Source organism: Tinamus guttatus, unplaced genomic scaffold, assembly GCF_059628265.1.
Source record: "Tinamus guttatus ecotype Peru unplaced genomic scaffold, ASM5962826v1 Tinamus_guttatus_pri_ptg000208l, whole genome shotgun sequence".
In the NCBI taxonomy this organism is placed as follows: domain Eukaryota; kingdom Metazoa; phylum Chordata; class Aves; order Tinamiformes; family Tinamidae; genus Tinamus; species Tinamus guttatus.
In genome coordinates, this window is record NW_028288742.1 from 5,048,291 (window position 1) to 5,061,835 (window position 13,545).

General features: G+C 37.4%; 1 protein-coding gene across 3 annotated transcripts in view; it reads left to right on the forward strand.

Annotated features, from left to right (window-relative positions):
• Positions 1-13,545, forward strand: part of BIRC6 (baculoviral IAP repeat containing 6) — a 172,290-nt gene that overhangs the window by 17,335 nt on the left and 141,410 nt on the right. For all 3 annotated transcript variants that reach the window (XM_088524187.1, XM_088524188.1, XM_088524189.1), the window contains exons 3-10: positions 833-970; positions 1,309-1,502; positions 2,778-2,889; positions 4,211-4,293; positions 4,906-5,128; positions 5,238-5,398; positions 7,065-7,123; positions 8,442-9,836. In XM_088524187.1, coding sequence (XP_088380313.1) covers positions 833-970; positions 1,309-1,502; positions 2,778-2,889; positions 4,211-4,293; positions 4,906-5,128; positions 5,238-5,398; positions 7,065-7,123; positions 8,442-9,836 — 2,365 coding nt within the window. The remainder of the gene's footprint in view (positions 1-832; positions 971-1,308; positions 1,503-2,777; positions 2,890-4,210; positions 4,294-4,905; positions 5,129-5,237; positions 5,399-7,064; positions 7,124-8,441; positions 9,837-13,545) is intronic.

The window sequence follows — 13,545 nt, forward strand, 5'->3', positions numbered from 1 at the left end:
TGCCTGGCTGCCTAAAGTAGAGGCTGGCAGTTGCCCTAGGGAAAGTATTTCCCTTTACTTGGAACTTGAAAGATTGTATGTAATGTTTTTCAGATGTAGCCCGTTTAACAACTGCTGCATAATGCTCTGTACTTTGTAAATAAAACATACTTTAAAATCTTAACTGCAAACAAGAAGTTAACAGATAGTGGGGTAAATCAGAAACAGGTGAGACTTGGCAGAAAAAAAGAGTCTATAAATGGATGTTTATAGTGTCTTTTCTAGATGCATTATGTATGAGTTGTAAGAATTCTCTAGGTTAACTAGCCCATTTTTTTCTGCCTCATTTTTTCAACTTCAGTAACTATACTATCATTGTAAGCAGTGTGATTTGTATTATTTATTATTTTCTTCTTTACATTTTTTTTCTCAATACTGCTTAGAAAAATGTCGAGAACTGTGGGCTTTGTTCTTGCTCTCACTTCTGTCCCTGAAGCTGAATGAATCCTTTTGAAGGGCACTGGGTTGTAGATGTTCCTTTTTGTTTGGCTTTAATATGTCTAATGTTTTGAGTGTTTATATTGCTAACTTGGTCAACATTTGATAATGTTTTACCTGAGGAAATTTGTAATAAATTCGGTAATTATCACAGTGGTTTATGTATTGAATAGATGACAAAGCTATGTTTTGAACTGCTTGCTCTTTTTTTTTTTTCATTTTAATGGGAATTATGCTGATATATGATAAGTTAGGATAGGCCAAAATAGATTTCTCAGAATAATAAAACGATTATAATTTTTGTGTGTAGCTACCTAGCCTGGATGATAACTGTTCTTGCACCTCTGTATTTCAGGCTCAGCAGCTGCTATCTGCTTGTGTAGAAAAAGTAGATGTTTCTAGCACAGAGGGATATGACTTATTCATCACACAACTGAAGGATGGTTTAAAAAATACCTCACATGAAACAGCAGCAAATCATAAAGTTGCTAAGGTAAGAGTTTGCCTCCATCCTATGTATGTGGATTCCCAAGTCTGGTTTTGTTTGGCCGCCGTTGTGGAAGCAGGCAGAATGCTTGGTGCAGTGTGATGGATTTCATTTGTAGAGAAAAAAAGGTAATTTGTGATTCTTGGTTCTTGTTTTGCTTGTTAAGCAAGAAACTAACAGGGTCCTCTGCTTAAAGTTTGATGTATTCTTAAATTGCTTCAGATCTAGAGAGGGTGCAACATGGATGTATTTGTTTTGCTTTTGACACCTTTGTGAGCTATTTGTAGTTTATGTTACGATTTTACAATATAAACTGGACACTTTTTTTTTTCCTCTCAATTTAGTGGGCAACGGTTACGTTCCACCTTCCTCATCATGTTTTGAAGTCTGTCGCCAGTGCCATTGTAAATGAACTCAAGAAGATAAATCAAAATATTGCTGCCTTACCTGTAGCATCCTCTGTGATGGATAGGTTATCTTACCTCTTACCCAGCGCACGACCTGAACTTGGTGTGGGACCTGGTCGATCTGTGGACAGGTATATTAAGACAAAAAAGTGATGCATGTGACTCCTTAGGTGGATGAGAGTAAGCTCTTACATGACTAATTTCTTTGCAAGAAGAAAATGGAATTAGCCTCATTCTGTATTTTTCTTGTTCTTACTTGTACAGCTAGTTGAACTGGTTAGTGCACAACGTACTTTAAATATTAGTAAATTTAAGAAACATCTATGATTGCCCAAAGACTGCCATGTCAGTAGCTTGACTTTAGTGCCAGTCAGGTCGAATCCCTTTGTTCTTACTCTGAGGCCGCCTTTCAGAAAGGTAACAGTTGCAGCTTACAGCTGCATTTCTAGCTTGCATTTCAACAGGGGAATGTGCTGTTCACCCAGGCTTTACTCTTCATAATGTGAGGTTCTGGTTGTATTTCAGCAGTCCCTTGGAAATGACTAGCTCTGGTCCAGAGTTGCTAGTAGTATTCAAGCTGGTTTTGTAAACCTTACTGAAAGGGTAATACTTAAATGTTCAGCAGTGGCAGAGATTTAAGTACTCCTTCAGACTGCTTTTGAATGCAAAGCAATCAGTTCCCTGTTCTTCATAGTAGAGTTATGTTCATGCTTTATATTTTAGAGGACACAGTTTATGAAGTTGTGCAGCATATAAATATGTCTCCTGAATCATTTGCTGTGTTTGGGATGAGAAAATTTTACTTCTTTGGCTATTGTTTGGTTTTTCTGATCTGAGTAGTGATTTGTAACTAGGCAAGCTTAACCTGTTACCTAAACAGTCGTAAGACTAGCTAAAACACTAATAAATATTCTAAGTCTATAAATTCTCTCTTGAAAATTTGTGTGTGACTACTATTTTGCAAGACTATTAAAATTTCTCACAGCTCAAATAATTTAATAAAACATATCATGTCCCCATACCTCCACGTATGGAAACTTATTTTGCTTATTCTTGTTGCTTCTAAAGCTTGCAGGTTGTTGCATTGTTTGTGGTCTTTTGTTGAGGTTATGTTATTGGCAACCAAGTGAGAGAACTTTAATTTTCTGAAATTTATATATATACATATACATATATATAAATATATATAATACAAATTAATATGTTCTACTATATAATAGGAATTATATATAATTTCTATAATTTTTAAGGTTAACTTGCATTTGAAATTATAGGCAACTATCTGCTTTTTTTTTCCTAATAGCCAATAAATTGTGAAAAAAAAAAAATCTCAAGTAGATTTTTTTTTAATTTGATGTGGCAGCTTTGGATAAATGTTTCTTTTTTTTTTAATTTTGCTTTTCTAGGTCTTTGATGTATAGTGAAGCTAACAGACGGGAGACATTCACCTCATGGCCTCACGTGGGTTATAGGTGGGCACAGCCAGATCCTATGGCTCAGGCTGGGTTCTATCACCAGGTAAGAGGTTTAGTTTGTCAATATTTGCTTCCTTGGCAAAGACTTAAAAAACAAATGATCAGACAAATGAACAACCTAATGTACTCTCTACAGATGTAGAAGCTGAAGTGAACAATGAAGTCTGTCACTGAAGGCTTTTTTTCTGAATTTTGTGTGTGTGTGTGTTTTTGCTGTTGTTTTTGGATTTTTTTTTCTTCTTCTGTTTCTATCCTGTTTTTTGGAGAAAATGTGGTGAGATGAAACACCTGGGTATGAAAATTGAGCTGCCTTAAAGAGCAACAACAAAAATGTGAACTGTGTTACGCAGCATCTCTTTTTCTCTTCATTAGATTGTTGAGCAAATATCCTTATTTTTATGCAGGTTTTCTCCAAGTAAAGCAGAAAAAGCACCAAGTCTGATGTCAGTGTTCAACTGTAATTTCATAGTCAGACTTAAAAAAACTGTTGTGTTACAGACAACAGACCTAGTTTATATTACAAAATTATTTGGCTTAATGACTTACACAGCCTCAACTTTTTTCTCCAATATTCTTCCTGTTTCCATTTTTCTTTTTTCTTTTTACTTTTTTTTTTGTTGTTGTTACATGGATTTATATAATGAAGGCTAGGTAGTATATCTATTATTTGATGTCAGTGTTATGTGCCTAATGGAGTCAACTGCAAAGCTTGCTAGGTGATGGTGGATCATGCTTTTGGAAGATTTCTCAGGTGTTCTTGAAAACTGCTTGTTCAGGAGGAAACGAAGGAAATTATGTTAGAATTGAATCTGCATATTTCCAAGTACATTTCATTGACTTGAAAGGTGATAATGAAACTGCCAAGTTTAAAGAGAAGTGGAAAATTCCATTCTTTTCCTAGGAACAAGTGTTTTTTGCAGAGGAGTGAAATGATGTGCACTACTTTATATTCTGACACATCGAAGGTGTAGTAGGAAATGCTTGTTCAACTTGTGTTTTTACCAGCATTCAGATGTACTGATAAATTCTGCTAAGGATGTACATTTTTAGAACATTATGGGCCTGTTCCAGAGAAAAAGTCTTTGTAGTGATGTTGTTCACTGGGGTTCTGCTCTATTTGTATGTCTTTTCTATCCAGTGTTTGGCACAGGTTCTCTGGATTCTGGATCCCTTCTGTAGTAAGAATGGTGTATCTATTTCTTATGTGAAATATTACCACTTTTGAGTCAGTCATTTAGGGTGGTGTATACGTGTGATGTAGTGTCTTGCAGTGCCACTAGAAGAAGCAAAGGACTTGATTGGCTGGTTAATATGCCTTGTATTCTATACTATATAAATTTTAAGTGTTTCTTCTTATTTTGTAGCCTGCTTCATCAGGAGATGATAGAGCTATGTGCTTTACCTGTAGTGTGTGTTTGGTATGCTGGGAGCCTACAGATGAACCATGGTAAGTTTGTATTCAGGATAGACTTAGTTTTATGCTATGAGATTAGAAAACTTGAAGGACAAAGGTCAACATCTCTGACCAGGATTTATGTGAGTTTCAGTTGTCATGACAAGAGTGGATTTCAAAAATTATTCCATAGGGCAAATGGCAAAATGATGTGGATGTCTAATGAAAGACTAGAAACCATTTTATTTTATTAACACTACTTTCTTGTAACATCGAAATTCTTCTAAAGTATGTTCTGCAGAGCTCATCTGCTTGCTTTGCTTGCTTTTCTTCAGAAGGACATGATGGTCTACTGCCTATAGAACAATTTTTTTATCACAAACTACTATCTGAAGAGCACTGTGTCACTCCTTCTGTATGACTGAACTTTCATTAAATGGTCACATGCATACAAATTGTATGGTCCATACAAATGGTTTAGTATAGTCTACTATTGAGAAATAGCTGTGGAAATAGACTTAATAGCTCACCACTCCCTTGTATGGTTGACTAAAGTTCATGCAGTTTGGTTTCAGTTTCATTTCAAGCTCTGACTTTGTGTATGATTATGTGTACTCTTCAAAGTAAGAAATCAATGTGTGACATGTTTGTTTTTAATATGGAAAGGTCTGAACACGAGAGACATTCCCCAAACTGCCCTTTTGTCAAGGGTGAGCACACTCAGAATGTACCTCTTTCAGTCACACTGGCAACAAGTCCAGCACAATTTCCCTGCACAGATGGCACTGACAGAATAGCCTGCTTTGGATCTGGAAGTTGCCCTCATTTCCTAGCTGCTGCAACAAAACGAGGAAAGATCTGCATATGGGATGTTTCCAAACTTATGAAGGTATACAATACATGTAATCATTTCTTCTTTAACTAACTACTTCTGATGAGGCATATCTCAATTTAAATCAAAGGTCATTTCTGTCTTTTTTTGTATTTTTTTTTTTTAGGTCCACTTAAAATTTGAGATAAATGCGTATGACCCAGTTATTGTGCAGCAGCTTATGTTATCAGGAGAACAGAGCTCAGGGGTTGACTCAAGGAGACCAACACTAGCATGGCTAGAAGATTCATCTAGCTGCTCAGATATACCAAAATTAGAAGGAGACAGGTATGCTAATCTTCAACATCAGAAAATGTACAATGTTGCTGTGTAGGTGGTAAATGCCATTTAGTTAAGTCATGCTTTGTGGATGTAAGAATGTTAATATTATACTTTTCATGGAGATGAGAGAGATTTTCTTAAATGTTGAATCGTGTTCAGAAACATAGGGATAAAAAGGTTGCGTAAGTTACCCTTAAAGCCAGCTGAATTTTACTCATTGTGCTTCAGTCTTTATCCTCCAGTAATGGAGAAGAGACCAAATCACATTGCTGAAAAAAATAGTGAGGAGTACCAGTTTGGGAACCGCATTTCATTTTAGCTATGGGTTATGCATTTTAGGCATTGAAAGTATAGGCTACTGGAAATAAAGTATGTGAATGTGCTAGGAATTTTTATTTATTTGTGTCTTTAGCTCATGCATATGGGTGTTAAACCACTAGACAGTCCTATCACAAACTTTTTAAGTGGTATGCTGATGCTAAAGAAGTGTCATGTGAGAACATGTGTTATTGATAGAAATGTGTATACACGTAGAATCAATATTCTTTCACATTTATGTTTGTTACAATGCATTATTGGCAACTCCTTCCTCATTTCACCAAAACTCACCCAGATGAGCAAGTAATTGCTGGAAAGCTCAGGGAAGAAAGAATAGTGCTAGCAAGCTCAGGAGAAAAAGCTTGAGAAGTCTTGTTAGTTTTCCCAATGTTTCTTCTTCCTTCTTTTAACTTAACATCACAGAAGGTCACAGTTCTACTACCTGCACAGTTAGCAGGTTGTTTCTGAGCTTGCCGTGGTTCCTACAGAACTGTAGAGCACATAAGAAATTCTTTTCCTACCCACTCTTCAAAACAGTGAGACAACATCTGCGCGTAGGGCCTATCTGCTGCTTGATGCCTAGACCCCTGGTGTAGCTTTAGCCACTTGAGAGTTATGTACAGTGGTACTGCTCAGGACTAAGTATCTTCTGTTTCATTTTATCTATATTAAATTTGTTATCTCTATAATTAAAAACGATACTGAAGTACTGAAGTCTCAAGGGAAAGCTGGATGAGAGGAGAAGTATTGAAATGCCACTCTGCTGTAGTGAAATGAAGATTGATAAGTTTTGATCCTTTTTAGAGAGGAGCTCAGAGGAAGTCCAGATATATTCAGGTACTTTGAGCCGAGGAATGATTGCTCATAAAACAGCTGTTGGTAGCCTCTGCCTTATGGAAGGAAGATCCTATAGATGATCAGACCAGGGCTACCCTCAGCTCTTTCCACACTCGTTATAAAATTGCTTCGATAGGATTTAAGACCATTCTAGCACTTCTACCCTCCAGAGAATGTTTTGACACGCTTTGTAGAAGAAGACATCAACTTTTAAACAGAATGTTTTTTTGATTGTTGTTTTACTTTGTTTGTTTGTTTTGAAAGTGCTGAGAACTGGCTTTTGTTCTCATTCAGTTTATGTCTGAGCTGCTAAGAATAGGGGTAACGGAAAGCTGGTTTTCTTGCTTTAGTGACCAATGGGAAGAAAATACTATTCTGTAATCAGCTGACCAGTGGGTGTGCAATGCTGACCAAAAGAGATGCTGGTGTCACAGTCCACGATTTATTTTTTAATAAATGAAAATTACAAATTTATTTAATAAAAAGGTACCTGGTCTCACTTATGCATTTTTTTCAGTGATGATCTATTGGAGGATTCAGACAGTGAGGAGCATTCCAGATCAGAATCTGTGACAGGTAGGTTATATCTGATCCTTATCATTGTATGGATCAGGAGGGAAGTTGTTCATCTCAGGCTCTTTAAAAGGCTCCACCAGAAACAAAACATTATATTCATTGTATTGGAAACAAAATTTTGACTTGGAAAGTCTACCTTCTACTAGTTATGTCATTGTTTGGTGGAAATTAGGTACAGAGCAGGGGAAAAACAAACAAACAAAAACTACTTCATTGGTTAAAAAACATCTTATTTGACAATTGGCATTGGTTATCTTGCTGTCAGTAAAATGTACAAATCAAGTCATAGAAATTTACTTAGGACAGGAACAAATTGCAGCTATGCAAAATACTTTAAATTCAAGAGACTGACAGAGTTTCTGAATCTTGATTGTTTTCTTGTTTATATATACACTGTTGATATATATTTTTTTCCTGAGCAAAGCTTTCATATGGAGCAGAACAGTGCTGTGCATGGTGTTAGGGATTGATTTCTTAGAGGCATAGACAGAAATCATATCAAAAGAGATTGCTTACTCTGCATAACCTAATTTACACATTTGAATGAGGATTAGCAAGAAGAAAGGTATAGAACATGTGAATATGCAGAAGGGAATAGACTTGAGATGTGAAAAATATTTTTTTCGATATAAATTATTGCAGAGAGAGTGCTCTGTCATTTATGCTTCCGTCTGCTCTTATCCATGCCCTTTGTAATGAATTAAATGAAAATAAAATGTTACTTAGCTGAACTTTTCTGATTCTTTTTTTTACTGCAGTATTGTTCAGTATGACCAAGCGTCTCTTCAGGGTTTATTGTGTTGTGTTTCACTGTAGCTTGGAGCTCTTTATATTATATGATGGGAACTGTCAAGTTCCAGTGTAAAACGATGTTTTTCAGTTAGGAGTGAAGAATGAATCTGCAGTGCTACAGAATCTTGGTGGTACTGGGCTGTTTAGAAGGGGGAATGATACAGGGCAGAGTATGAATCCAGATGATTAGGTTGGTTGTATTCTGGTATGGTAAGCTAGCTCAAGTGGAATAACTGTTGGGAAGATAAGATTGTTTACTGGGAGACCTGATGCAAAGGTTAATGTCCTGTTTTCTTTACTTTCCCTCTTGCTGATAAAATGGAGGGAACCATTAGCCAGTGTGGAAGGAATGTTTCTAAGCCTTTTGTTTTGCGACTGTTGGATCCCGAACATATGGAATGTTTTAACATAACGAATCTGCACAGCAGTGACTTATTGCTTGGTTATGAAAACAAGTCCATAACATAAGTAACTTGATTCCTTTTCTGTACATATATTATGTTAACCTTTTTTTTTGTTTTCAAAGGGCATACCTCGCAAAAGGAAACTATGGAAGTCAGTCTTGATATAACAGCTCTCAGCATTCTTCAGCAGCCTGAGAAACTTCAATGGGAAATTGTGGCAAATGTCCTGGAAGACACGGTTAAAGATTTGGAAGAACTTGGGGCAAATCCGTGTTTGGCCAACTGTAAGAGTGAAAAGATGAAGGAAAAACATCTAGAACAACACAACATTCCCTTTCCTTGTTTATTAGCTGGGGGTCTATTAGCATACAAATCACCTGCTACCTCTCCTGTTAGCAGTAACTCTCAGAGGTCTCTGGATGACTTAAGCAGGACTCGAGGTGAGAGTGTCTCGGAGCAGGGATCTACTGACAATGAATCCTGCACTAATTCAGAACTGAATTCGCCTCTGGTACGGAGGACTTTACCTGTTTTGCTGCTATACAGCATTAAGGAGTCTGATGAAAAAGCAGGAAAACTCTTTTCACAAATGAACAATATTGTGAGTAAAAGTATCCATGATGATGGTTTCACCGTTCCACAGATCATTGAGATGGAGCTGGACAGTCAGGAGCAGCTGCTGTTGCAGGATCCCCCTGTGACTTACATCCAGCAGTTTGCAGATGCAGCAGCCAACCTAACTTCTCCGGACTCGGACAAGTGGAGCTCTATGGTTCCCAAACCTGGGACTTTGGTTCAGTGCCTGCGTCTGCCAAAGTTTGCAGAGGAGGAGAACCTGTGTGTAGACTCGATCACTCCTTGTGCAGATGGAGTTCATTTGTTAGTAGGACTGCGGACTTGCCCTGTTGAATCTCTGAGTGCAATAAATCAAGTAGAGGCCTTGAATAATTTAAATAAATTAAACTCGGCACTATGTAGTAGAAGAAAAGGTGAACTAGAATCAAGTCTTGCTGTGGTGAATGGCACGAGTATCGATGTCATCCAGCATGAGTCACCAGCCGACGTACCAACTCCTTTGATAATTCAGCCTGAGCAGAGAAGTGTTAGTGGTGGATACCTCGTGCTTTATAAGATGAATTATGCCACTAGAATAGTTACCCTGGAGGAGGAACCAGTAAAAATCCAGCATATCAAAGACCCCCAAGACACAATTACCTCAATGATTTTGCTCCCACCAGATATATTGGATAATCGAGAGGATGACTGTGAGGAGCCTGTGGAGGAACTGCAATTGACTTCTAAAAATGGCAGTGGGAGAGAGAGAAGATCGGAGATCTCTACTCTTGGGCACCTGGTAATAACTACTCAGGGAGGATATGTAAAAATACTAGATCTTTCAAACTTTGAAATTCTGGCCAAAGTGGAGCCACCTAAAAAAGAGGGCACTGAGGAACCAGATATGTTTGTCTCTGTGATATATTGTTCGGGCACAGACAGATTATGTGCATGCACCAAAGGTAAGATTTTTCCTTACAAAAACTTCAAAAAGACTTCATTTGACTGTATTTAACTTAGAATGTAGAATGTTAACAGAAGTTTCAAAATAGTAATGGACAAATTCCATCAGGTTTATATATACAGTTTAGTTCTGTTCTAGAGAATGTGGGCTCTAGTTAATTTCTCATCTAAAATGTGATTTTAATCTCTGAAATAGGAATGGCTCTTGGGTGTGTGCAGTATATTGGTAAATTGTCTTGGTAGTTTTACAGAACTGCTTAAGCCCTAAACAAATAAAAGTAATTCTTGTATGTAAATATTCCTGTAGTGGATATCTGTGCTCCAGAGTAATGCTTCCTGTATGGATAGGGAATTATTCAAGAGGACAGGGAAGAAAATGCTTTTATATCTTATTCCAGTGATAAGTTACAGAATTTGGGCGTCACATCAGTGCAGAGGTTACGGCTCTGACTGCTTTCCAGATCCGAATTCCTTAATGAGCCAAAGTCTTAATTAGTTCCCTGCACTGTATTGCAGCTGTGCTGGAAATGGTCTCTGTGAAGCTAAGCTGATGGGCTGGTTCACACAGTTCAGACGACTCCCACCAATACCACCTTGAACTCCACTAGCTTTTCTCTCAGTTTACCAGAAGAATTTTAAATGACACATTTCTTCATTCATGGTCACGTCATGTTAATAGTCTCACACAGTTAATAGCTCACATAATTCTCCTGTGAGCAGCTGTTATGCTTGCATGAGACTTGTTTTATTTCCCACAAATAAGGTTTAGCTTTTTTTTTTTTTTTTAAATAAAACAAGACAGACATGTCTCTTAGGGACTTTGCCTTTATCACTTACCTACCATGAGTTTTAGCAGCAGGTTTTTAATATTTGTTTTTTTTTAATATAGGTGAAAATGCTGAGCCTTAATAGCTAGTGTTGATATTTGCAAATTCCTAATATAAACATCCAGATTTACTAAATTGTTCTGTGTTTTGAGAACTACTTTTGAAGGAAAGTCAAAAGTTAAAAAAATTAAACTGTTTCTGCTTTATTTAATAATGCATTTTTTCATATTTAAAATGGAACTGTCTTTTGTGTTATACTATGAGGTTAAATGTCTGTGAAAACTGTTTATATATCACATCTTTGCCATTAAGTTTTTACCTTTCCTGATTGAACTTCTATTGCTAAGAATTCTATCCATACAAGCCTACTATTCCCTGTATGTTATATCATATCTGTTCTGGTTTTCTTGGGTGTGTAGTCTGGTTTGAAATTAATGACAAGGTAAAAGGCTTTTCATTGTTGTGCATGGTAATTTCCCATTCAGTATTAGCATACCTAATTATGTTTTTGTACGGTTTGGTGTTATCTAAACCTGGTTTTAGGACCTTGAGTGTTGTTATTGAGGTCGTTGGACTTGGGAGCGTTTATTCTGTGAGTGTGAGTACTTGTGCCTACTTCCTAGATACCTAGTAGCCTCTGCTACTAGGCTGTTACTTTTTCTTCCCCAGAGTAGACAAACAGATTGTTCTGCTTTTTCCAGTAAATCACTGTGTTTTTTTTTTTTTTTTCCTCCTCTCTGACAGTGTTATATCTGTTTAGTAATTTCTAAATAACTTTGCTATGACTACTTTTGTTCTTATTGCATTTAAGATGTCTGGGATTTTATTTTTCCTCAGTAAGCCACAAGCATCTCTCGGCCCTCAACTTTCCCATGTCAATGTACTACTATGACAACTCTTCATTTTGCGCTTCTTGACCACTCTTTTACTTATATCCACCATATCTCTGTTCAGAACTTTTTTCTTGTTCTGCGATGTAACTCGAATGAACTTCAAAATCAGTTATTTTCAGTATTTAAATACCTTTAGCTTTCAATTTCTAATCTTTTCTAACAGCTTTTCAGTCAGTTCTGTTGGGTATTTTTTTCTCACTCTCGAAAGAAGTCTAAAACAGTCATAAATATTCAGGGACCAACCTCTAACAGAAGTCTGGATTTCAGGAACTGACACTAGATAAATCTGAAGGCTGGAGTGCATAAGGCTCTTTTATGCCAGAGTTTGACTCACTCAGCCGTTGGGGTTGGGAGGTACCTCTGGAGATCATCTAGTGCAACCTTCTGCTCAGGCAGGGTCACCATCTCCCAATTGAGATACTCACTGCTTTTGAGCATCTTGAGGATGGTGACTGTGAAACCTGTTCCAGTGCCCTGTCACCCTTAAACTATTAAAAAAAAAAAAAAATCCTTCTGTTCAGGCGGACTTGCCTGTGTTTCAGTTTGTGCCCATTGCCTCTTGTCCTGTAGCTGTGCTGAGAAGAGTCTGGTCCCATCCTCTTTATGGCCAGCCTTCAGATATTTATGCATGTTGGTAAGCTTTCCCCTCAGTCTTATCTTCCCAAGCTCCAGTCCCTTAATCATCTTTGTAGCCCTTTGCTGGACTTGATGCAGGAGTTGGGTGTCTCCCCTGTTTAGGGGAGCCCAGAACTGGACCCAGCACTCCATATGTGGCCTCATCAGGGCTTGGGAGGGGGAACCATCGCCTCCTTGGACCCACTGGCAGTGCCCTTCCAAATGCTGCCCTGGATACCTTTTGCCTTCCTGGCCACAAGGGCACGTTGATGGCTCGTGGTCAACTTGTAGTCTACCAAGACCCATAGATTGTTGTCTGCAGAGCTGAAGCTTTTTTCAAAAATGACTCTTGTTTATAAATTACTGCACGGCCTAAAATTTCAGGAATAGTAGAGGGAAAAGATCCTGCAAAACCTTGATTTATATCATGGCAACTTCTTTTTTTTAATCCTGTAACTTACTGTGGATATGACTATCTTGGTACAAAGAAGAGATATTCCAGTAGTTTTTGCTAACTGTTAAAAATCCTTTAAATGTCCTACTGTAAGTGGGTTAAATTGTTTGCTCATCTGCCAAGTGGCTGGAGTTTTTAATATAGGTTTCTGGGGCTTCATTCAAAATCGGAGTTTGTGGTGCTTGCTCCTCTCTATTTACTACCTTGTATGGGAGGATGCCTGCAGTCTGGCTGGGTTAGGAAGTTGAACTTTGCAGAGGAAGCATGTTGGAATTAGAATGACTACATTAACTGAAATATTAAATGCTAATCATTCTAGCAAGTAGTAGCAGTCACATAAGTGAAAATACATGAAAATAAGAATTTAGGCTCCTGTAGGTCCTGGATATGCTTCTTTCTGTTTCTGCTTTGACCTGCCATTTTTATTGGTAGATTATATATTTTTTCCTATACCTACCCTTAAGGTATAGCTGAAAAAAGTACTCTGAATGGTGGGGGTTTTTTATTTTTTGGCGGAGGGGGGAGATGGTGGGGGGATGTTCTTTTTAGAGGATGAGAGGCTTATTTCAGGTCTTCAGGTCTCCCTGTGTTTAAATCTTTGTGGCTTAGGAATAATTAATTATTTTTACCCCCCTTCAGAGCAGTAGTAGTTGACCTTTAGGGCAGACAAGTGTATGAGTGTACTCCCTGGTCCAATTCCGTCAAGGAAGAAGGCTTTAATCACGTTGTATCTTGCTATCTTTTTCTCTACTGGTCAAGGAAGAAAGGATGGTTAGTGTTTGTATTATATGTGTTTTCTGTAGGTGTTGTCACACAGGATTTTTAAACATTTTCTGTGCAATTAACATAAAAGTTAACTTAAATTCTACTTTTGTAACATCCAAAATAACTGAATTTGCTATTAGAAAACTATATAGTA